The sequence below is a fragment of the Bos indicus genome, chromosome 5 (assembly GCF_029378745.1).
Source record: "Bos indicus isolate NIAB-ARS_2022 breed Sahiwal x Tharparkar chromosome 5, NIAB-ARS_B.indTharparkar_mat_pri_1.0, whole genome shotgun sequence".
Classification (NCBI taxonomy): Eukaryota; Metazoa; Chordata; class Mammalia; order Artiodactyla; family Bovidae; genus Bos; species Bos indicus.
This window is the reverse complement of record NC_091764.1, coordinates 57,479,189-57,504,897: the sequence shown is the minus strand read 5'-3', so window position 1 is coordinate 57,504,897 and position 25,709 is coordinate 57,479,189. Positions and strand designations below refer to the sequence as shown.

Sequence of the window (25,709 nt, the reverse complement as noted above, 5' to 3'; positions counted from 1 at the left end):
ATAATCAAAATAAACTTTAATCAAACCAAAGATCCAGGATATTTAAAAGTTTACTGTGAGAAGTCCTGTTGCAAAGAAAATAGTCTCTCCTTAATAATAACTGTGAAAGTATAGGGACTTTCCTGGTTGCCTAGTGGTTAGGATTCCAGGCTTTCACTGTCATGGCCTGGGTTCAATACCTGGTCAGGCAACTGAGATTTCCCAAGCGACACTGCATGGTTAAAAAAAAAAAAACTTAAAATATAGATTCCTCTATAACCTATGAGCTTACAAATCATCAAACACCTACTTATAAGTTAATTAAATCTTATTTAAAATCTTTATAATTGTAGGGGCCTTATACAGGGGAGTTTCTCTTTCAGTATCCTATCATTTTGCCTTTTCATACTGTTCATGGGGTTCTCAAGGCAAAATTACTGAAGTGGTTTGCCATTCCCTTCTCCAGTGGACCACATTCTGTCAGATCTCTCCACCATGACCCGCCCATCTTGGGTTGCCCCACGGGCATGGCTTAGTTTCATTGAGTTAGACAAGGCTGTGGTCCTAGTGTGATTAGATTGACGAGTTTTCTGTGAGTATGGTTTCAGTGTGTTTGCCCTCTGATGCCCTCTTGCAACACCTACCGTCTTACTTGGGTTTCTCTTACCTTGGGCGTGGGGTATCTCTTCACAGCTGCTCCAGCAAAGCGTAGCCATTGCTCCTTACCTTGGACGAGGGGTATCTCCTCACAATGCCAAAGAATGCTCAAACTACCGCACAATTGCACTCATCTCACACGCTAGTAAAGTAATGCTCAATATTCTCCAAGCCAGGCTTCAGCAATATGTGAACCGTGAACTTCCTGATGTTCAAGCTGGTTTTAGAAAAGACAGAGGAACCAGAGACCAAATTGCCAACATCTGCTGGATCATGGAAAAAGCAAGAGAGTTCCAGAAAAACATATATTTCTGCTTTATTGACTATGCCAAAGCCTTTGACTGTGTGGATCACAAACAACTGTGGAAAATTCTGAAAGAGATGGGAATACCAGACCACCTGATCTGCCTCTTGAGAAATTTGTATGCAGGTCAGGAAGCAACAGTTAGAACTGGACATGGAACAACAGACTGGTTCCAAATAGGAAAAGGAGTTCATCAAGGCTGTATATTGTCACCCTGTTTAACTTATATGCAGAGTACATCATGAGAAACACTGGACTGGAAGAAACACAAGCTGGAATCAAGATTGCCGGGAGAAATAGCAATAACCTCAGAAATGCAGATGACACCACCCTTATGGCAGAAAGTGAAGAGGAACTAAAAAGCCTCTTGATGAAGGTGAAAGTGGAGAGTGAAAAAGTTGGCTTAAAGCTCAACATTCAGAAAATGAAGATCATGGCATCCGGTCCCATCACTTCATGGGAAATAGATGGGGAAACAGTGGAAACAGTGTCAGACTTTATTTTTCTGGGCTCCAAAATCACTACAGATGGTGACTGCAGCCATGAAATTAAAAGACACTTACTCCTTGGAAGGAAAGTTATGACCAACTTAGATAGCATATTCAAAAGCAGAGACATTACTTTGCCAACAAAGGTCCGTCTAGTCAAGGCTATGGTTTTTCCTGTGGTCATGTATGGATGTGAGAGTTGGACTGTGAAGAAGGCTGAGTGCCAAAGAATTGATGCTTTTGAACTGTAGTGTTGGAGAAGACTCTTGAGGGTCCCTTGGACTGCAAGGAGATCCAACCAGTCCATCTTGAAGGAGATCATCCCTGGGATTTCTTTGGAAGGAATGATGCTAAAGCTGAAACTCCAGTACTTTGGCCACCTCATGCGAAGAGTTGACTCATTGGAAAAGACTCTGATGCTGGGAGGGATTGGGGGCAGGAGGAGAAGGGGATGACAGAGGATGAGATGGCTGGATGGCATCACTGACTGGATGGACGTGAGTCTCAGTGAACTCCGGGAGTTGGTGATGGACAGGGAGGCCTGGTGTGCTGTGATTCATGGGGGTCGCAAAGAGTCGGACACGACTGAGCGACTGATCTGATCTGATCTATGCAAGGGAACCTGGGCTTTTGGTCTCATACTGAGGTGGCCAATCAAGTTCTCATTAACCTCTCAGGTGTGCAAGGCACAAATTTTCCCTCATTTTCTGTTTCTCCGTAAGGCTTACGGCTTCATTCATTCAGCCAAATATTTGAGAATTTACTATATTAGGCATAGGGATGCAATGATAATAAACACAAGCCTAATGCTCCAGGAGCGCATGATCTAATAAGGAGGAGGATGGCTAACAAGAAAATACGTGTGATAGCATAATGTAATAAATGGCATTATAAACATTAAGGGTGGAGTGTTAAGAAAGGAAATTAAGACACCTAGAGGACTTCCCTGGAAAATCCCATGGACGGAGGAGTCTGGTAGGCTGCAGTCCATGAGGTCGCTAAGAGTCAGACACGAATGAGTGACTTCACTTTGACTTTTCACTCTCATGCATTGGAGAAGGAAATGGCAACCCACTCCAGTATTCTTGCCTGGAGAATCCCAGGGACAGGGGAGCCTGGTGGGCTGCCGTCTGTGGGGTCACACAGAGTCGGACACGACTGAAGTGACTTAGCAGCAGCAGCAGCAGCAGCAGAGGACTTCCCTGGTGGTCCAGTGATTAAGACTCTGGGTTTCCACTGCATGGGGTATGGGCTTGGTTCCTGGTCAGGGAACTAAGATCCCGGATGCAAAAAAAGACCCCTAATTAATATTTGAGGGTAACAGAAGTCTTCCCAGGGAAGATAACATTTAGGCAGAGATCCAAAGGTTAAGAAAGAATTGATTAAGGAGAAGAGATCAGCAAGTGTTCTTGGCAGAGGAACCATCAGGGACAAAGGACTAAGGCTCAGAGAGAATATGGCTCATTTGATGAACTGAAAGTAGTTCAGCAGAATTGAAGCCGTTTGACCAGAGTTAAGGAATGGCAAGAAATAAGGCTGGATTGAGTAGGACCTTAATAGTTAAGCTAAGAACTTTTGAACTCTTCAGATAGTTCATTAAGGCTGACTTCCCTTCTGTTCTGGTAGTTGGCTAGAAAGATTGTGCTAAGTGAATGTGTGGAAGTCAGAGGATATGCAAAAATTAAGTGACAGCTTAATTTCGGCTGTAAATTCCTCTTCTTGTTTGCCCCACAATGCCATCTTGGGGTGGCATCTGATAAGGTAAAATTTCATAAGAGCTGTCCTGGGACTTCCTTGGTGTTCCAGTGGTTAGGATTTGGTACTTTCACTGCAGTGGCCCAAGCTCAATCCCTGATTGATGATTTTCAGAAATAAACAGTAAGGGAGATACTAGGGCTCCATTGCTAGGCAGCACGATAACGATAATACATGCAAATTAATATCAAATTAAATTTGTTCTAAGTTACATTTTATTATAACACTAATTTCTGTTCACTGAAGTCTGAGCAAACATGTACAGAAATCAGTGTTGCTAATTTGGTGATACATGTAATTTTAAAAAGGCAAAAAGAACACTACTCTGAACACTTATCTTCCTGTGCCCAAATGAAGAGGATAAAACAACTACTAGAAGCTGAAAAGAAAAGAGACAAAGCAAGACATGTTGTCTACTTGAGTTTATTCTGTTCTTTTTAAAAAAAGGAAAAAAAAAAAAGAGGTGAGGGATGGAAGGGGAGATAACCCATAAACACTGTGAACAGGAACCAAGACTCCAAGACTTGGGCGTACTTCCCCAATCCTCAACCTCAGTTCTCCAAGAGACTCCCACCCACCCAATTTTCTTTTAAACAAGACACCCAAATCAGCAGCAAAGGTACCTGGGATAGTCACTGAGATCTTGAATACTGGGGATAGGAGAGAGAGAGAGAAGTCCAAAAAAACAGGAGTTAGGGGAAAAAGGGAAGGAATGAGGGAGAGGCTAGGCTCTGGAGGACGGAGTCGGGCCATGAGAAGTGGAAGTGAGCCAGTCCGGGGATACCCCTCCCGACTGCTGCTGCCCACGTTCCCCAGGACCCCAGAGAGCCCCACGGTTTGTTCTGCAGTCCATCCCCTAATCCCCAAAGGCCTCACAGGCCCAGCTCCAAGTCCTCAAGCTCCTCCTCCAATGCCCTCCTCCTTGCTAGCTTCTCCAGCTGCTCTTTGCTGGGCTGGCTGATTTCTCCAGCCTGGATCCGCTGCTGCAGCTCTTCCACCTGCCGAAGCTTCTTCTTTAGATTCTTTATCTTCTTGGCCTTCTCAGTGGTGGCAGCTGAGTCGGGCTGGTCTGAGGCAGCCGTTGGCGCTGCCCGGGAGGCCTGTGGGGCACTGGGGACCTGGGCTGTCTCTCCCAGGGACACTTTCTCAAGAGTCCGGCTCAAGGCCTCTGCCTCCCCTTTCTCTTGCTGCTGCCGCCTCTTCTCCTTCCGCTTCAGGTTGCGTTTGGCAGTCTTGGAGAGGGCTGGCTCACCGCCTTCAGGCCTGGAAGCGGTGATGGGGGCAGTGGCCTCTGGGCTCAGGCCAGGGGGCAATTCTGGTTTACTCTTGAAAAACTTCACATACTTGTTCTCATACCTGTGGGGAACAGTGTCAAAGAATCACTGACTTTTCAAGTCCTTTTCCCAACCTCATAATTTACATCAGCCTTTTCATTTTCCTGCTGCCTTCCTCTCCCTCCGGGCCCTCCCTGGCTTTCCTCAGCTCTGCAGATTGGAGGGTCCCTAGGTTTTGGTGGCTGATGGTAAGGCCTGCGATGCAGGAGATTCAGGTATGATCCCTGGGTCAGGATGATCCCCTGGAGAAGGGAATGGGAATCCACTCCAGTATTCTTGCCTGGGAAATCCTATGGACAGAGGAGCCTGGTAGGCTACAATCCATGGGGTTGCAAAGAGTCAGACCGAGTGACTAACACACACGTAGGTCCTAAAGCTCTGGATCTCTGAATGCTTCTACAGATTCTGCTGATCAGAGGCCCTAGAAACTGGACTAGTCAGTCATTTGGTTACTCATCCCTCACTCACCCCTGAATCGCAGCCCCCTCCTTCCATTTCTTAGGATCTTGGGACCAGGAAATTCACATGTTCTTTCTTGCTGTATGGTGCCCATTAAATACCCCCACCTCATGCCTAACCACTCACACTGGGACCTCCTCCTGGGGCACATAGCCTTCTTTCACCCTCCGCTGCTTTCGCCAGGTCCCGTCAGGTCGCTGTGTTGAGGCGATGTACTTGCCTGAAATGGGAGAATTAGGTTGGAGAGTTACTCTAATTTTCAAATAGCTCCCAAGATGAAAGAATGCATGAATGCATGGTTTCCCCCAGTCCCTTCCACTAAATGTACCCATTAAGGCATTCTTTTCTCATATCAACCTTTACTCTCTATTTACTGAGTGCCTATACACTGTATAATACACCATTCCTGCCCTCAGAGAGTTTCTACCTTAATAACCTAGTTGGCAAGATGTGGCAGACACAGAGGAAGTTTAAAAAAACACAAGCAACATGAGGACATCAAATGACAGTACATGAATAAGAAGCCAGGAAGGGCAAAAACAAGAATCATAAGAGGGAGAAATAACCAGAGATGTTATAGAAAATAAGTTTTACTAAGGTGGATGGTTAAAAACACTGGTCAACTTTCAGGAATCCATACTGTAGAAATAAAAGGACCAGCACACAAGGCTATATGCAAAGGATGGTCACATTATAATAATGTTGCTACATTATTTAAATTAGCAAAAAGCTGAAAGCAACTTGAATAGCCATCAACAGATGAGTGAACAAATAGATGTAGATCATCCGCAGGATATAACACCATGTTATTTAAAAAAAAAAAAGTTAGATACAAATGAACTGACCTTGAATGGTATCCATGATATACTAAGTGAAAATGCAAGCTGGAGGATAATATGTAGAGATCCTCAAACTTTTTTCAGAATCTCCCATACACTCTTATTTTGTAATATTATACATTTCATGATGAGATTTGTTTTTAAATCATAGCCATTGATGTTATCAGAAAACTCTTTACTGTGAAGCTGTTGTGCTCATAGTGGCAGATACAAGTTTTCCAAAATTCTAATTTCCACTTGAAGGCTTGAGTTTTATCACTGGCAATAAGCACTGTCAGTTGATATCCATGAAATGACAGGCTCACTTCTTTCATTTACAGGAAAATGCCTATCAGATACTCAGGTCTGAATTACAGTTTGTCAGTCTTTCTTCCAAGTAAAACTAGAGCTCCATGAAAAGGAAGCTGGTTTAGCTTGCATGTTGGACAACCGTGGCAGTGCTATTCCTTGAGAGGCCACGTCACTTCAGGGGGCAGCAGTGTCTCATGTTTCCTTCCCATTTAATTCACAGAGAACACTAAAAAGATGTGTAATTTTCAGTTATAAGATGAATAAGTTCTGGGATATCAGGTATAGCACAGTGACTATAGACAGCAAAACTGAAATATATACTTGAAAGTTGCTGTGAAGAGTTTTCATGTTCTTATCATAAATCAATGAAATGGTAATTATGTGAGGTAAAGGGTATGTTCAGTTCAGTCACTCAGTCCTGTCCAACTGTTAACTAACCTTATTGTGGTAAACCTTTCACAACATATATAGTGTATCAAATCAAATCACTACATTGTACACCTATAACATTGTACATAATGTTTTATGGCATACCTCAATAATGCTGGAAAAATAGTAAATAAAAAGATATGTATTTAAGGGCCAGCCAGGGTTTAATCAAATTAATAATTTTTAAACTTTTGAAATAAAAAAAAATTTTTGGCCATGCCTCTGGGCATGTGGGTCTTAGTTTCCTGACCAGCGATCAAACCTGTGCCCACTACAGTGGGAACATGGAGTTTTACCACTGCACTGCCAGCCAAGTCCAAAATTAATCATTTTTATTGCATCATCAAGGACATTCTTAAGTGAAACTGGCATTATTTATTATAAGCATGTGGCAGTGAAGAACACAGTGACTAGTATAGTGTTGGTCCCAACACCTTGATTAGGGCTAAAGGGTCACAGTTTTACCCACCATTCCTTTTGTACCCTCAGTGCAAACCCTCAGTAAAAGACACAAATAGCATCTTAGTACATTATCAAAATAGCTGTGCTTGTAGACCTCTGGAAAGCGTCTTAGGGAATCCCCAAGGCTCCTGGACAACATTTTGAGGAGTGCTGGTGTAGAGGAGGCTCCCATTCTTGTTGGGGCAAGGACAGGCACTTAGAGGCCCATACAGTTTGTGTATAGGGTCAAAGGGAAAGGTGTGGAAGGACACATACCAAGATTATCAAGACTTTAATGCTGGTTACCTTAAGAGGGACAACCTGGAAGAAGATGTAGTAGAAACCATTAACCTTTAATAACATAAGTTTTACAAACATATATTTATATCTTATGTTACACTTTTTTTTTTTACTATAACTTCTGTTTTAAAAAGGGGAGGCAAGAAAGTAAAAAAGATTAAAAAAATAAAAAGTCAAGTCTAGAGCCTCCCACATGGATTACACAGTGTTATCTGTGTTCATAATGCAAACATCATTTATAAACTAAAACCAAAAAATATGAAAGAAAAATGGATAAGATTTGACAGGTAGAGGGGATGGGAGAAAGGACAAACATGAGCCAAGAAAGGCTTGGATTGTGGGGACGGCCTGGAGTATGCAAGGATCAGAAAACAGAGGCGTGCAGGAGAACCAGACAGTTCATGTTGGGGAATAAAACAAAGCCACATTGAAAACTACAAATAGGGCCATGTCTTAGAAAGTCTTAAAAAGGTCAAGGAATTCAGAATTTATCGGTGAATGAAAGAGGAACACTGAGAACATTGCTTAGCTGCAACAGCTTAGAGACAAAAATAAAAACTCAGTAAGGAGAAAACAGAGGCTCCAAGAGAGGACTGAGATTAGGACTTTGGAGAAAGAATCAAACTAAAGCAAATGAAAATGGAAGGAGAATGGATTCTAAACAGAATCCTATTCTGAAACAAAATTTCCAACATGGCAGTGTATTCGGCCTGGGGAGGACATGGTGACTAGACCAGCCTGGCTGAACCAGGGCTGATGTAAAGTAATGAGAGAATGTTCAGACTTCGAAATGCCAGTTAAGGAGCTTAGTATCTGGCACATGGCATGCATTCACTAAATAGCTGTCAAATGAATGAATCTTTTATCCAATGCAGAGTTCTAGGGCAATTAATCTGGCATGATGAAAAGATGAATTGTTAAGGGAAAACATTGGAAACTGGGGAAATCAGTTAGGAAAAAAAAGACTGCAATAATCCTGGCATGAGACAGAACTGGCTGAAAAAGGAAAGGAAGAAAATGATGCCAGATATATTATCAAAGAAACAACAGCACTTGGTAATTCACTGACTGGGGGAGGGGTAAAGACTTTTAAAGTCAAAGACAACACACTTTGTTTCAGTAAAATCAATCTTGAAAATTTAGCATGAGGAAATAGTTCCAACTGGAAAAAACAAAGAAAAAAGAGACCAAAGAGAAAAAAAGATTCATGGTAATCGTGAAACCATGGCAGTATTTCTAAATAGCTAAAAATTAAAACCAAGCCACATCCAGCTATATAGGAACGGTTTATAATACAGCCATTAAAAAATGATTTTAATCATTAATATGATGTAATGGAATGTGAAACATATATATACTATGATTTCTGATATTAAATGTTAGATTCATAAATTACAAAAAGAATGTGCAATATGCAAAGCTATGTTTGGTGATTGTATTATGAATAACTTTTCCTTTCAAAAATTCAGATTGTTATATTGTGGGTTTTTAAAAATCTCATTTTGGGCTTCAGATCTAAACGGCTTAGAGAATGAGTACACAAAGGAGGGTGAAATTATTTTTGACTAGGTGACTTATAAAGATTTTATGTAGGACAAAGCAACTTTGTGATCTTGGGAAGACAAGCAAGATTTAGACAGGTAGGGGTAGGGGTGTGCTTATGAGGAAAGAGAAGAAAGGGAAGTAGTTCAGGCTTTTAGGACAATGTAAACAAAGGGACAAATTAGTCATTCACCTACCTAAATTTCTTCCTGGATTCCTGTTTCCCTCAGGGTATTTGGATGGACATGAAACCACACACAAAAGCATTCTTGACCCTGGTCTTGCTAGTCTCCAGCCTCTATGCCACACTCTGCTCTAGCCACTGAAATAGTCACAAATCTCACCTTTGTCTTTATTCTCTATGCCCTTCCTTTGGCGTGGAATAGACTTTTCTTCTTATCTTAATGACTACTGGTCTTTAATTTTTATGGGCTCCAAAATCACTGCGATGGTGACTGCAGCCATGAAATTAGGAGACGCTTACTCCTTGAAAGGAAAGTTATGACCACCCTAGACAGCATATCAAAAAGCAGAGGCATTACTTTATCACCAAAGGTCCATCTAGTCAAGGCTATGGTTTTTCCAGTGGTCATGTATGATGTGAGAGTTGGACTGTGAAGAAAGCTGAGCGCCAAAGAATTGATGCTTTTGAACTGTGGTATTAGAGAAGACTCTTGAGAGTCCCTTGGACTACAAGGAGATCCAACCAGTCCATCTTAAAAGGAGATCAGTCCTGGGTGTTCACTGGAAGGACTGATGTTGAAGCTGAAACTCCAATACTTTGGCCACTGGATGCGAAGAGCTGACTCATTTGAAAAGACCCTGATGCTGGGAAAGATTGAGGGCAGGAGGAGAAGGGGATGACAGAGGATGAGATGGTTGGATGGCATCACCGACTCAATGGATATGGGTTTGGGTGAACTCCGGGAGTTGGTGATGGACAGGGAGGCTTGGCGTGCTGCGGTTCATGGGGTCGCAAACAGTCAGACATGACTGAGAGACTGAACTGAACTGGTCTTTAAAGGTCAAGTTCAAGTATAAACTCCTCAGTGAAGTCTTTCCCGACCTTTCCACCCGAAACCCATTTAGAAGTTGCCCTTTGTGCACTCACAGCAGTTTTGGCCTTTTATCAGGATCTAATGTTTAACATGATTGTTTGCTTGCTTGAGAGTAGAAACTTTGCCTTTGATCTTTGAAGCACAGGGCCTGAACCATCGAAGACTATAATCAATTCAAATTAACAAATAAATAAATCTAAATATCATATTAGGGAACAGTAAGAATCCAGCATAGTTTGGGCAAAAAACACATGTAATGGGAAAAGAGACTAAAAATAAGTTAATCAGAATATGAAAGATAGCCACCTCCTCTTGAGCTGGAACTCAAGCTTCTTAATGTGAGAGAACAATGAAGGCCATTAAGGGAGTGGAGATGATCTGCTCAAAGCAGTGCTTTAAGAAGGTTAACCCGAAAATGTGTAACATAAACTAAAGGCAGAGGAAAAAAAAAACACAATAGTTTCAATGTGAGAAGACTTGATTTAAATGGTCTGTATGGATGTTGAAAAGAAAATGAAAGAAAAATTTATTATAAAGAGTAAGACGGGATCTCAAGACTGCCAACATTTGAATGAGAGGAAATTATTGCGCTACAGTGGATTTAATCTGGTGCTTTTCACGTTGTCTCGTATTTTTCACAACATATCTGTGGGTACACGGGCACACAGTAATAACATTCTTCACACATGGATTTTAAATGTTTATTGAGTACCTGCTGTTGTGGCAGGCACTGTAACAGGAGCTAGAGATACAACAATGAATAAATAAAGTAAGGGTCTTGCCTTCTTGTAGCATTCATTCTAATGAAAAAGAAAGGTAAGAACACTAACTGCAATATCACTCTTGAATGTGGACAATTTGGAGGAGAATATAAACTACTGATATACAGAAAATCCAAAGGAGAAGACAATTTTGTGAAAATGACTAATTCAACTCTAGGAAGGCAGTGTTTTTACATGGAACTAAGGAGAGACAGCTGGGGCTTCCCTTGTAGCTCAGTCGGTAAAGAATCTGCCTGCAGTGCAGGAGACCCAGGTTTGATCCCTGGGTTGGGAAGATCCCCTGGAGAAGGAAATGGCAACCCACTCCAGTATTCTTGCCTGGAGAATCTCATGGACAGAGGGGCCTGGTGGGCTGCAGTCCATGGAGTCACAAAGACTTGGGCACGACTGAGCGACTAACACACTAACACACAACACACAACACACAACACAAGGAGAGACAGCTAGGAACAGACGTTTAAGTAAACTGCATACAGATTACAGTTGAAGGCTTAAGACTAGTAAAGATGGAATGTGAGAAAAGATAGGGACAGAAACTTCTTCAACAGCCATCCTAACTGGAAACCGCTTGGAGATACAAACAGCCCATTATCACAAAGGAGCACCTATTTTATGTTATCTTTGGTTTCACTCTCTGGCCCTGATGGTATCCAAGTGAAGTGAAGTGAAAGTCACTCAGTCATGTCCGACTCTTTGCGACTCCACAGACTATACACAATCCATGGAATTCTCTAGGCCAGAATACTGGAGTGGGTAGTCTTTCCCTTCTCCAGCGGATCTTCCAAAGGTAAAGTCAAAAAGGAAGGAGAGATTTACAGATTCCTAAACCTAGAAATAAAAACCATGGGCAGAATATCATGGGCCGGGAGGAGCAACCCCACGCCCGAGGCCAGGGGCGGCGGCCAGGAGGACCAACCCCACGTCCAAGGAGCGGTGGCTGCGCAGCAGGCGCAGGAGGGCCTAGAGGAGCTATCCCACGTTGAAGGACAGGAAGGGTGGTGGTGAGGAGATACCCCTCACCCAAGGTAAGGAGCAGCAGCTGCACTTTGCTGGAGCAGCCATGAAGAGATACCCCATGCCCAAGGTAAGAGAAACCCAAGTAAGATGGTAGGTGTTGCAAGAGGGCATCAGAGGGCAAACACACTGAAACCATACTCACAGAAAACTAGTCAATCTAATCACACTAGGACCACAGCCTTGTCTAACTCAATGAAACTAAGCCATGCCTGTGGGGCAACCCAAGATGGGCGGGTCATGGTGGAGAGATCTGACAGAATGTGGTCCACTGGAGAAGGGAATGGCAAACCACTTCAGTATTCTTGCCTTGAGAACCCCCTGAACAGTATGAAAAGGCAAAATGATAGGATACTGAAAGAGGAACAATACCCAGCTGTGGATATGACTGGTGATAGAAGCAAGGTCTGATGTTGTAAAGAGCAATATTGCATAGGAACCTGGAATGTCAGGTCCATGAATCAAGGCAAATTGGAAGTGGTCAAACAAGAGATGGCAAGAGTGAATGTTGACATTCTAGAAATCAGGGAACTAAAATGGACTGGAATGGGTGAATTTAACTCAGATGACCATTATATCTACTACTGCGGGCAGGAATCCCTCAGAAGAAATGGAGTAGCCATCATGGTCAACAAAAGAGTTCGAAATGCAATCTCAAAAACGACAGAATGATCTCTGTTCGTTTCCAAGGCAAACCATTCAATATCACAGTAATCCAAGTCTATGCCCCAACCAGTAACGCTGAAGAAGCTGAAGTTGAACGGTTCTATGAAGACCTACAAGACCTTTTAGAACTAATACCCAAAAAAGATGTCCTTTTCATTATAGGGGACTGGAATGCAAAAGTAGGAAGTCAAGACACACCTGGAGTAACAGGCAAATTTGGCCTTGGAATACGGAATGAAGCAGGGCAAAGGCTAATAGAGTTTTGACAAGAGAACGCACTGGTCATAGCAAACATCCTCTTCCAACAACACAAGAGAAGACGCTATACATGGACATCACCAGATGGTCAACATCGAAATCAGACTGATTATATTCTTTGCAGCCAAAGACGGAGAAGCTCTATACAGTCAACAAAAACAAGACCAGGAGCTGACTGTGGCTCAGATCATGAACTCCTTATTATCAAATTCAGACTTAAATTGAAGAAAGTAGGGAAAACCACTAGACCATTCAGGTATGACCTAAATCAAATCCCTTATGATTATACAGTGGAAGTGAGAAATAGATTTAAGGGCCTAGATCTGATAGATAGAGTGTCTGATGAACTATGGATGGAGGTTCGTGACATTGTACAGGAGACAGGGGTCAAGACCATCCCCATGGAAAAGAAATGCAAAAAGGCAAAATGGCTGTCTGGGGAAGCCTTACAAATAGCTGTGAAAAGAAGAGAAGCGAAAAGCAAAGGAGAAAAGGAAAGATATAAGCATCTGAATACAGAGTTTCAAAGAACAGCAAGGCAGATAAGAAAGCCTTCCTCAGCGATCAATGCAAAGAAATAGAGGAAAACAACAGAATGGGAAAGACTAGAGCTCTCTTCAAGAATTAGAGATACCAAGGGAACATTTCAGGCAAAGATGGGCTCGATACAGGACAGAAATGGTATGGACCTAACAGAAGCAGAAGATATTAAGAAGAGGTGGCAAGAATACACAGAAGAACTGTACAAAAAAGATCTTCACGACCCAGATAATTACGATGGTGTGATCACTGACCTAGAGCCAGACATCCTGGAATGTGAAGTCAAGTGGGCCTTAGAAAGCATCACTACGAACAAACCCAGTGGAGGTGATGGAATTCCAGTTGAGCTATTTCAAATCCTGAAAGATGATGGTGTGAAAGTGTTGCACTCAACATGCCAGCAAATTTGGAAAACTCAGCAGTGGCCACAGGACTGGAAAAGGTTAGTTTTCATTCCAATCCCTAAGAAAGGCAATGCCAAAGAATGCCCAAACTACTGCACAATTGCACTCATCTCACATGCTAGTAAAGTAATGCTCAAAATTCTCCAAGCCAGGCTTCAGCAATACGTGAACTGTGAACTTCCTGATGTTCAAGCTGGTTTTAGAAAAGGCAGAGGAACCAGAGATCAAATTGTCAACATCCGCTGGATCATGGAAAAAGCAAGAGAGTTCCAGAAAAACATATATTTCTGCTTTATTGACTATGCCAAAGCCTTTGACTGTGTGGATCACAAGAAACTGTGGAAAATTCTCAAAGAGATGGGAATACCAGACCACCTGATCTGCCTCTTGAGAAGTCTGTATGCAGGTCAGGAAGCAAGTTAGAACTGGACATGAAACAGACTGGTTCCAAATAGGAAAAGGAGTACGTCAAGGCTGCATATTGTCACCCTGCTTATTTAACTTATATGCAGAGTACATCATGAGAAATGCTGGGCTGGAAGAAGCACAAGCTGGAATCAAGGTTGCCAGGAGAAATATCAATAACCTCAGATATGCAGATGACACCACCCTTATGGCAGAAAGTGAAGAGGAACTAAAAAGCCTCTTGATGAAAGTGAAAGTGGTGAGTGAAAAAGTTGGCTTAAAGCTCAACATTCAGAAAACGAAGATCATGGCATCCGGTCCCACCACTTCATGGGAAATAGATGGGGAAACAGTGGAAACAATGTCAGACTTTATTTTTCTGGGCTCCAAAATCACTACAGATGGTGACTGCAGCCATGAAATTAAAAGACACTTACTCCTTGGAAGGAAAGTTATGACCAACCTAGATAGCATATTCAGAAGCAGAGACATTACTTTGCCAACAAAGGTCCGTCTAGTCAAGGCTATGGTTTTTCCTGTGGTCATGTATGGATGTGAGAGTTGGACTGTGAAGGCTGAGCGCCAAAGAATTGATGCTTTTGAACTGTGGTGTTTGAGAAGACTCTTGAGAGTCCCTTGGACTTCGAGGAGATCCAACCAGTCCATTCTGAAAGAGATCAGCCCTGGGATTTCTTTGGAGGGAATGATGCTGAAGCTGAAACTCCAGTACTTTGGCCACCTCATGCGAAGAGTTGACTCATTAGAAAAGATTCTGATGCTGGGAGGGATTGGGGTCAGGAGGAGAAGGGGACAACAGAGAATGAGATGGCTGGATGGCATCACTGACTGGATGGACGTGAGTCTGAGTGAATTCGGGGAGATGGTGACGGACAGGGAGGCCTGGCGTGCTGTGATTCATGGGGTCACAAAGAGTCGGACACAACTGAGGGACTGAACTGAACTGAAACCTAGAAATAAAAACCATGGGCAGCATATAAAGATCCTTAGGTAGCATCTTTTTTTTTTTTTTTTAAGTACGTATTTACTTTTATTTATTTAATTTGGCTTTGTGGTACGTGGATCTAGTTCCTTTACTAGGGATCAAACTCAGACCCCCTGCAGTGAAAGTTCAGAGTCTTAACCAGGTACTGCAAGAAAATGCCCTCAGGAGGCATCTTTGAGAACCAAAAACAAAGAGGTTAGAGACTGCTACCGTAAGAACTTCGTAAATTTTGTTATTTCCTCACATCTCCTGTTTTATAATCCTCAAACTGTTTCCTTAAATTGAAAAAGGCCTAGTTTTCGGGGGGCGGGGGTGGGGAGACAGTGAAGATACAACACAGGAAGGCTTGAAAGAACTCCAAAGGGTGACATGGAAGTGACTGTTAAAGGTGTGTTGAAGCCCTGGTGCCTGCTTCAAAGTTAAGATCAGGGTTACAGATCTGAGCCTGAGGATGACCTCGGGGCCACCAATTATAAGATTCAGGTGTGGTTTCTAACGTAGACTATTAAAAGAGAAGACCCAATTTGGAGGAGTGACCCCAGAAAAACAGTCCTGATTATTTTCCTCAAGAAAGAAAAGGTGTCAGAGACACCAGGAAGTAATCGTAGAAAAGAAAGACTGAGACAGTACTATTCCATGGAGACCAAGAGTCTGAAGGTAGGCCAGGTGATTAACAGTATTAAATACTACAAAGGGATTAAGGAAAAGGAGAACTGAGAAGAAAAAGGTTATTGATTTTGGCAATTTGGGAATCCCTAATTATGTTCAAGAATACAACTTCAGAAAAGTAAAGTGGTCAGAAGCCAGACTACAAATTAATTAAATGCAGTAAACATTTATTGAAAGCCTGTGAGAAAAATCCTCTACTAAATGCTACAGAAATTATCAAGATCAGTAAATTGGCCCCCGCTTTCAAGAAATTTACAGTTTAAGTAAGGAGAAGGGTGGACAAGTTAGGTAAACAAAGAATAAGATAAAAATATAAATGTCTTGGGACTTCCCTGGAGGTCTGGTGGTTAAGACTCCACTCTCCCAAGCAGGGGTCATGGATTTGATCTCTAGTTGGGGAACTAAGATCCCAGATGCTGCATGGTTCTGCCAAAAATATATAGATATAGATATATATGAATGTTTTAGGTATTCCTAAGAGACACTGATACATACTAATAGGCGATTTCAAGAGAATAAATAACCACACCCTACTTGATGGGTGAAAGTGACACGAAATTAGGAAACTCAGGGACTTGACCTCAAAGACTATGTAATAGTAAATAATAACAATAGTAAATCAGTGGCTGATATTTGTGTAGGCAGAGAAAGAAAGGGCATTCTAAGAATAACAACAAGAAAAACTATGGCAGTGTAGGGACTTCTCTGGTGGTTTAGTGGCTAATACTCTACACTCCCAATGCAGAGGACACAAGTTTGATCCCTGCTCAGGGAAACAGATCCCACATGCCACACCTAAGAGTTTGAATGCCACAGCCAAGATCCAGTGCAGCCAAATAAATAAACATGAGTAAATAAATACAAGAACCTTTCAAAAGCAACACAATTTTTTCAAACATTTGACAGAGCCGGATCTTGGCATCTGTGGCATGTGGGATCTGTGGATCTGGATCTGGATCTGTGGCCTGTGGGATCTAGTTCACTGACCAGGGATCAAACACAGGACCCCTCCATTGGGAACTCGGACTCTTAGCCGTTGGACAACGAGGGAAGTCCCAAAAGCAACACAATTAAAAAAAAAAAATGATGGCAGTGTAAAACTCACAGTATGTTGAAAACAATTAGGAAAGAACATTAATAAGTGGCCACAATACACCAGGAATTTTACATATACTACTGCAGTGATTCTAGACAATAGGTAGATTATCATCATCTACAGCTGAGGAAACAAAGCCTTCAAGAGATCGAAAATACGATTAAGATCACAAAGGCAGCATGTATTAATATGTGCAATCTGAACTCAGTTCTGATGTGATTACCTATCAGCTTACTGATATGTAGTTTCCCTTGCTTTATACTTTACTGCCCAGTTTCACTGGAGGATTTAAGCAGAGACATAGTGTGTGAAAGGCTTTCCTTGTGGCTCAGCTGGTAAAGAATCCGCCCGCAACGCGGGAGACCTCGGTTTGATCCCTGGGTTGGGAAGATCCCCTGGAGAAGGGAAAGGTTACCCACTCCAGTATTCTGGCCTGGAGAATTCCATGGACAGTCCCAGGGGTCGCAAAGAGTCGGACACAACTGAGTGACTTTCACAATAATAGTATGTGATGACACTGTATTGAAAAGTGGTTTGTGCTCATACTAGAGAGGAGTATCTTTAATGTAAGAGCAAATAGGCTGTATGTTAATTTGATAGCCAATTCCAAAAAGATAATAGCAGCTACCTTTTACTGAGTGTTTGCTTCATTCCAATTAATATAAACATTCAGTATTTATACTAATTTGCCCAAAGTTACAATGTCAGTAAACTGCAGAATTCAAATCCAATCTGTGGGTTCTGAAGGCTATGCTTTTTACACTACTATTGTGTATTGTGTTATAAGTGAAAAAGAATACCAGAAAGTTCAACCTCACTAGTAATCAAAGGAAATAAAAATTAAAACAATAGAATATTATTTTAATCTATCAAAGCAGTAGAATTTTTAAAGATAAGAATTCCAATGTAGTCAAAGAAGTGCTGAAACCAGTATTTTCACATATTGTCAGTGGTAAAATCCTTTAGAAAGCAATCTAAGCAAGGGAATAAGGTAGTCCTAACATTTCGCAGCATTTCCAAAAAATATCGTTATATAAAACACTACTTCTGTAAGATATTAACAAGGATTACCCCTCAAAATTTCTTAAGTTAGAAATTCTGGGTTAAAACACAGGAAAAAAAATTTGTTTGTTCTTACCAACAAAGACTTAAACACATTATGTTCTTATTCATGTGAATATTCTGATGGGAATATGGTTTACAGTGTTTCTCAAATTTATTTGACCACAGGAACCTTATTTTTATTTTAGCCTTTTATTTTATAGCACATCTCACAGGACTACTAAGTGTTCTGAGAGTTACATCCTGGAAAGCACAGCCATTCAGTATGATCCGAATTATGTTAAATAGATAATGCTGTATATGTGCATAGAAAGAAAAACTAAAAGGAAACATTAACTGTAGTCATCTTTGGGCTCTGGAATTACCAAACATGCATGTGACTTATACTTTACACTAGTTATGATAATATTTTCTAAGTTTTCTATAAACAATATGAATTTTATAATTAATTAAAAATAAATAAAAGTTTGTACCCTCCAATCCAGTAAGTCTATTTCTGAGAAATCTATCCTAAGAAAAAATCCTAAATGCAGACAAAAACATTCATCGAGTTTTTATAACAAAAATTCTAGAAACAATCTGGAAGTCCAATAACAAAAAAAAGGTAACAGGGTGCATGCTCAAATAAAACACTCTGCCAGTATTTTAAAAGATGTTTACAAAGAGTTTTTAATAGCAAGGAAAAATATTTATGTCATGAGGTTAAATGAAAAGGCAACACATAAAAACGTAAATACCGTCTGATTAAAAAATGTTCTTAAAGTGCACAGAAAAATAAAGATCAGAAGGGTATATGCCAAATTTAACAGTTGACAAATTATACTGAACAACTTTACATAATTAAATTGCACTTGAGCAGTAATCTGGTAACAGTGTGTCAAACCGGAACAGAGAGACAGAGGTAGAACAACCATTTAGGAGGTCATGGCAATATCTGCAGGATAAAGGAAACTAGAATTTTATCAGGCAGTTAGATTGACTCAAGTATTCTGCTTGATACTTTGCACATATAATTTCTTCTAAACCAAATCTTTACATAAAAAGTAACAATTACAGAACCACGTCTTAGGTACTGTCCATGTGCTTCCTTAGGACTTAGGTACTTTCTTAGGACTTCCCTGGTGGCTCAGACAGTAGGTAAAGCGTCTGCCTACAATGTGGGAGATCTGGGTTTGATCCCTGGGTCAGGAAGATCCCCTGGAGAAGGAAATGGCAATCCACTCCAGTACTCTTGCCTGGAAAATCCCATGGACAGAAAAGCCTGGTAGGCTACAGTCCATGGGGTCACAAAGAGTCAGACATGACTGAGCAACTTCACTTTCTTTCTTTCCTATGTCCTAGACATGTACCTTAATTCATTTAAATTTTAATTAATTCTCACAATAATCCTATAATGTAGGAGTTACTGTTCCTATTTCATTGATAAGAAAACTAAGTCTTGGATTTCCCTAGGCTTAAAATTCCCAGGCCATATAGCTAACTAATACTGAAGATGGAATAACGGTAATGGCAACAGGAGGAGAAAAATGATACTTTGATTGAGGGGGTGGGATTGAAAGACAATGTGAAAATAACACCCCAGTTACATTTGTTGATAATAACAAAAACATCTAGTGTTCTGATCTTGGTTTCCTACATCATTCTTCAGTAAAAAGAACAAGGGTTCCTTGGAGAAAAAGACGACTTTAGTTCTGGGACAGGAAATATACAAGATGAGCCTGGAGCACCTTCTAGTGTCAAAAAGGAAGCACTGAAAAACAACAAAAACAAAAAACCCAAAACAACAAAAACCTACACTGATGAGGGTATGTCAAAGGGACACAGGGCCAACTAAACGAGCTCTCAATGTTCAAAGCTGGAACATCTGAACAGTAAAATAAGTAAAATAACCCAACATCCATATTGATACAAATAAATTCAGTTCAGTTCAGTCCAGTCACTCAGTTGTGTCTGACTCTTTGCAACCCGATGGACTGCAACACGCCAGGCTTTTCTGTCCATCAATAAATTACTGAATAAATGTATCATGGAGAAGAGAAAAATCTCCTGTGCAGATGAATTCCAAACGTGTATAAATATTACATTCTTAAAGGAAGTATAACTCTTTAAGTGTGGACTGTGGATAGTGACTTTCTTCTGAAGAGTACAAAACAGAAAGGAGAAGGGGGAAAAAGTAACTTCACAGTGGAGAAATCTTACAAATACCACCTCTGGCAGGAGATCATGGTAACTATCAAGAGTAAAAAAAAAAATCGACGTGATACTATGTAACTTCAATATGATACGATGAAAATATCACTTTACTTCTATGGTCCCTCTCTAAAAAGCACTTTAGTTCAGTTCAGTTCAGTCGCTCAGTCATGTCCAACTCTGCGACCCCGTGAATCGCAGCACGCCAGGCCTCCCTGTCCATCACCAACTCCCGGAGTTACTTAATCCCAGTCTAATCATGAGAAAAACATCAAATTCCTACAGAGGGGATCCTACAAAAATACCTGGTCAATACTCCTCAAAACTGTTAAGGTTATCAAAAACAAGGAAAGTCTCAGAATCTCTCAGAGTTGAAGGTGACATGAGAACTAAATCTAATAAGGGATTCTGGAACAGGTTAAAAAAAAAAAAAAGGTAAAAACTGAGAAAATCTGAATAATGTATGGACCTTAGTTTATAACGCTTCCCTGGTAGCTCAGATGGTAAAGAATCTGCCTGCAATGCAGGAGACCCCAGTTCGATTCCTGGGTTGGGAAGATCCGCTGGAGAATGCATAGGCTACCCACTCCAGTATTCTTGGGCTTCCCTGGTGGCTCAGCTGATGAAGAATCTGCCTGCACTGCACGAAACCTGGGTTCGACCCATGGTTTGGAATACTGGTTCATTAATTGCAATAATAATCTCATACTAATGTATGACGTTAATTAACGGGGAAACTGAGTTTAAGGTATATGGAAATTGTCCATTTTCTCAATTTTTTCTGTAAATCTAAAACTGTTCTAAAAAATAGTCTATTTAAAATTTAAAAAGGGAGAAAGAGAGAAATGCAATAAGTTCATCTTAGGTTGGCTAGAACGGTGGTGCCTTTAGCAGAAATAAGGAAAAACTGATAATGATTTTGGTCAGACTGGATTTAAGGTGTGACAGTATATCCAAGAATAAAAGCTACTCACCAAACAATTAGAAAAGGGAACTGACAACTCAGGAGAGAAGTTGGTACTAGAAAGAAGCCATTGTAAAGACTTAAGGAACAAGGAAATTTCCTGGCAGGCCAGTGGTTAGGAAGATTCATTCGGTACTTTCACTGCTGTGACCTGGGTTCAATCCCTGGTCAGGGAACTAAGATTCTGAAAGCCGTGAGGCCAAAAAAGAAAAAAAAAGTTAAGGAACAAGTAAGCAGTAAGGAAATGGAAATAGTATGTGTGAACCTGATATTCAAATCAAGCTATGAAAAGGAAGGAAAGAGAAATAACAGACCTTAACTTAATGAAATAGAAAGTGAGGCCAGTTGCCACAAGGAGAAGGGAAAGTCACAGAGCTGAGAAAGGTAGGGAAAATAGCCATGTTAGGATGTAAGCATATGGAGAAAGAAGAACTGGATGCAACTTCCCTGGTGATCCAGTCGCTAAGACTCTGCGTTCCTAAGGCAGAAGACCCAGGTTTGATCCCTGGTCAGGAAACTACACCCCACATGCTGCCACTAAGAGTCTGCATGCTGCAACTAAAGATTCTGCATGCCACAACTAAAGACTCAGAGCAGCCAATTAAGAAAAAAAAATTTTTAATAGAAAGAAGAATTGGAGAAAATCCATGACCTTGACAGAAGTTAACATTGTTATATTACACCGAATGTGCTGCAGTCCATGCCTTTTCTCTAGCCATGCACTGTGGCCTAGAAGCAGAAGCCAAGAAAAAAGTTGATGGGTATGATTCAAGATAACAGAAGTGCTTGCTTAGTACTGAAGATCAAAATGAATGAAGAAAGCAATGAAGGTAGTGACTGGTCACAGAGATCCAGCAGGGCAGCATCAAAAGTAGTCACAACAGGGATTTCCCTTGAGGAGCAGTGGATAAGAATCCATCTGCCAATGTGAGAGACACCAGTTGGATCGCTGGTCCAGGAAAATTCCACATGACGTCCAGCAACCAAGTGCATGTGCCACAACTACAGAGCCCGAGTGCTGCCAACTGCTGAAGCCTGTGCGCATACAGCCTGTGCTCTACAACAGAAAAGCCAAAGCATCACAAGAGTAGCCCCTGCTCCCCACAACTAGAGAAAGCCCATGCACAGCAACAAAGACCCAGCTCAATTAAAAATTAATTAATTTTTTAAAAACTAAAAAAAAAGAAATAGTCATAAAGGTGCTGGTAGACTCAATGAAATGAAATGGAGAAGAGGTCAAGGACCAGAGAAACTAAAGAGGGCAAAAAGCTGATTCTATGGGTGTGTGGAAGTAAAAAAGGTGACTGAGTAAGGAAGCTAAAGTAAGTGATGGGGAGCCCTGTCACTGGTGGTGTTCTGTGTAGTAGGATATGTAGTAGGTGCAGACTGCAGTGGTTCTGATGTGTAGCTGGCTTGAAAATTCAAAGGAAAATCAATAATCTCATGTTGAGGAATTATAAAAGTATTGCAGGGACTTCCCTGTTGGTCTAGGGGTTAAAAGTCCACCTTGCAATGCAGAGGACACAGGTTCAATCCCTGGTAGGGGAACTAAGACCACACATGCCCTAGGGCAACTAAGTCTGTGTGACCCAATGGAAGATTCCACATGACACAACCAAAATCCCCTGTGTGGATGCAGCCAAATAAATAATAAATATGTATCTTTAAGTATTCCATAGATGCTGAGTGGAGACACTGAGAACAGAATGAAATGATATGATACGTCTTGTCCTTGTGGGCAGTGGATGTTGACCCTGAAGTTTTAGAGAAAATGCTACAATTGCATGGCAACATCTTCCAGGAGAATTACAGTGACAGTGGTAGATCAATGATCTGGAAGCAGCAAGGGAAAGCAAAAAAGCAGTGTGATTCCTTCTCTTCTACACGGTCACATGAGAACAGAAGATACCTCTTGGGAGGGTAAGGTGAGATGTCATATCTGAATTTTCATTAAATCAGTTTAAAAAAAACAGTTAATAAGTAGAAATGTACTGGACAATGAGTAATATTTTCAAAGCACACATCAAAAGAGGCAAATTGAAGAAGTACCTACTATGTAGAGAGCAAGAGAACTTGTACCACTTTGAAAGGTGATGTTGCAGAGAAGTAGCAGAGACTTGGGTTGTCATTAGATACCATATGAGAGGTGGGTTGAGAAGTAACATGGAAAACAAGAAAAGCAAGAGGCATAAAACGTATATTTTAAAACAGACTGCATGTACCAAAGTACACACACACACTCACTGCTATTACAAATACACAATGAGGACTACAAAAAAACAGTAACTCCTTGCCTTGCACAGCATTTTATAAATTGCTTTCACATATACTATCTTATTCGACTGTCACTGAATAGATACGCACATTTTTCCTAAAGATGAGGCAATTAGGATGGGGCATAGCCAAAATGAAAATCTTGATTCCCAATTTTCAACATATCAACCTCACATACACAGCAGACACTTCAGCATCTCAATCAGCCAGGATGGAAAATCTTCTCTGACTAGAAGAAATAGTGGGTTCTATAAACTTGTCAGAGGACTTGAGAGGCCACTAGACACCTTCTCGTTTACCTTCTACCACCTCAGATCCCTCAACTCTTATCACCATCACCAGAGAAGGTACCGAAGGGTGATGGGTGGTGTTATCAAGGAGAGAACTCCAGCTGAAAGTTGTATTAGGTTCCTCTTCTCCTCACACCTCTGGACCTCAGTGAACTAACAATTAAGATGAGGAAGAGTGGAAAAAGAACTATGTAGCAATGAGGAGGTCTCCAACAGATACAGTTTTGATAAATAGTATTTAAAAGGGGCTCCGGTAGGGTAGAAAGCAGGTACACTGAGAGATGGGGGAGGGGAAAAGGGGGGGATCAGGAATTGGAGGGAATTGAGAGTGGAGGCGCCCCCAAGGCTGAAGAACCCAAAAGAGATATGGGAGCTCCAAGTGCTGGAGAAAAGCTAAGGGCTCGTGAGGGTCCTGGATCAAGGACCAGCATTGAAGGACCCCAGGGCTTGGGTAACCGGAAGCGGAGACCCCCGAACAAGAGACCAGAAGGGGGCGCAGGTGACACCCCCGTAGGAGAGAATGAATGGGGAAGGCGGTCCGGAGGGCGGGGCAAAGGAGGGGCCCCGGGATGGGCGGGGCACAGACCCCTTTCTAAGTCCGAACCCCTGCCCCGAGAGCCCGGGGAGAAGCGGCTCCGCGACTCCCGCACTCACCGCCGGTCTCGTCAGTTACATAGGGAGTCGCCATCTTGAAAACGCAAACCACTTCCGGCGTGAGCGGGCTGGGGTCCCGCCCCCCTCCCCACCGGAAGTGGAGTCCTGATCGTAACAAGCCACCATTTTAGTCTTAAAGGGAGAGTACACCATTTGGTGGACAGAAGTGAAGGAGGCGGAAAGAAGCTGAAGACTAAAATAAAATAAGAGCTGTAGCCTCTTTTACTGCCATGGATACCAGTATTGGGCGCCTGCTGCGTATTTAGCAGTTGTCTGGGCGCCGAGAGAAGTTCCGAGGCACAGCCCCTATCCCACAGGCACTCTTTCGTCTGTCTAGGACCTGCGGGAGAAAAGGGGGCAAGGCCCACCTGCATCCAGAAGGCGGGGGAGAGGGAAGGCTAGTAAATGAGGAAAAGAAGGATATTCAGGTCCTAGCCTGCGCCCAGGTTCCAGAGCCGCTTGGGGATACGGGGCGGGGCAGGCAAACTCCGGGAACGCACTGGGGCGCACCAGTGTTGGGGGCGAACGCAAGACCCCAACTGACCCTCTCTTAGAAGGTGGGCAGGTAGAAATCGCGCGCCGATTGCCCTTGGCCGCTCAGCTCAACCCTCCCGAGAGAGACGCGCGCGAGAGAGACGTGCAAAGCCGAGGGCGCTGCCTGTCGGTCATTTGTCCCCGCAGCTACAGGGTTGCCGGCGACTTCTACGGCTGAGAAGGCGCGGTGGGCGGGCGGGGCGAATAGCCCCGGCCTGGCCCTGCCCCTGGGGCGGCCCCAGGGACTCGGGCGGCGAAGTGACGACGCCCAAGTTTGCTCTGGCTTTCGACCCGGGAACCTCCTCGGGCTCGCCCCTGGGTCAGAGGGTGAGGTGAAGGCTGCTGGGCGGACCCAATTAGTATTCTAATTAACCTCGGCCAAGTCTCAGCGCTCTGGGGATCCAAATCCGGGCAAAACGCCAATAATCCGAGCCGCACATTCACTCCCTTTGCAGCCCTGCCCGGCCCCGTGTCTCCCTTTTCTTTAGAGGAACCCAAATGTTCTCCCTCCCCCGCTTTTTTCGGCAGCTCTTGTTCCTTCAGGGCTAAGTCCTGCTAAACTCGTTTCCCCCGCAGCTTGGGAGGGGCCGGCTACAGGTTCCTCTCCCCTCCTCAGGTGTCTGCCCGGCCCTCCCTCACCCCCCGTGTTGTTTTTTCCTCATCAACAGTTTTATCTTCCTCCAAATCCCCAGTTTGGCCTAGGTTAATGTCCAACAGAAAAAGTGACCACCTCCAACACTAGGCTGCATGTCCCACTTTAAAAAAAAAAACAAAAACCAGCTGAGAGCAATGGCTGACTAGGAATTTACTAAAGCTTTGAAATGAAGCTTCTGAAGTTTTATGGGGTCACAGCTTGCCTTCTCTCCCGTACTCCACCTTCCTGACTTCCACCAGAGGCCCAGCTCAGAAAATCTCAAAAAGACTCGTGTAAAAATACATTCAATACATAATCATTGCAAGTGTTCTAACACTGCCATCCTTAACCCTTGCCCCTTTCACCAATCGTTCTTCAGCCCTGCTGGATCTCC

General features: G+C 42.4%; 1 protein-coding gene across 2 annotated transcripts; it reads right to left on the bottom strand.

The window, feature by feature from the left end:
• Positions 1–3,590: 3,590 nt before the first annotated feature.
• Positions 3,591–24,272, bottom strand: PYM1 (PYM homolog 1, exon junction complex associated factor). 2 transcript variants are annotated; one of them, XM_019961082.2, is made up of 4 exons: positions 24,148–24,196; positions 22,983–23,045; positions 5,103–5,196; positions 3,591–4,539 (listed from the first exon to the last, which is right to left on the bottom strand). In XM_019961082.2, exons 1-4 carry the CDS (start codon positions 24,179–24,181, stop codon positions 4,056–4,058), a joined length of 675 nt encoding a protein of 224 aa, XP_019816641.2. In that variant the 5' UTR covers positions 24,182–24,196; the 3' UTR covers positions 3,591–4,055. The 2 variants fall into 2 exon arrangements, with proteins under 2 accessions (XP_019816641.2, XP_019816642.2); XM_019961083.2 differs by lacking the exon at positions 22,983–23,045 and having other exon boundaries at positions 24,148–24,272.
• Positions 24,273–25,709: the final 1,437 nt, after the last annotated feature.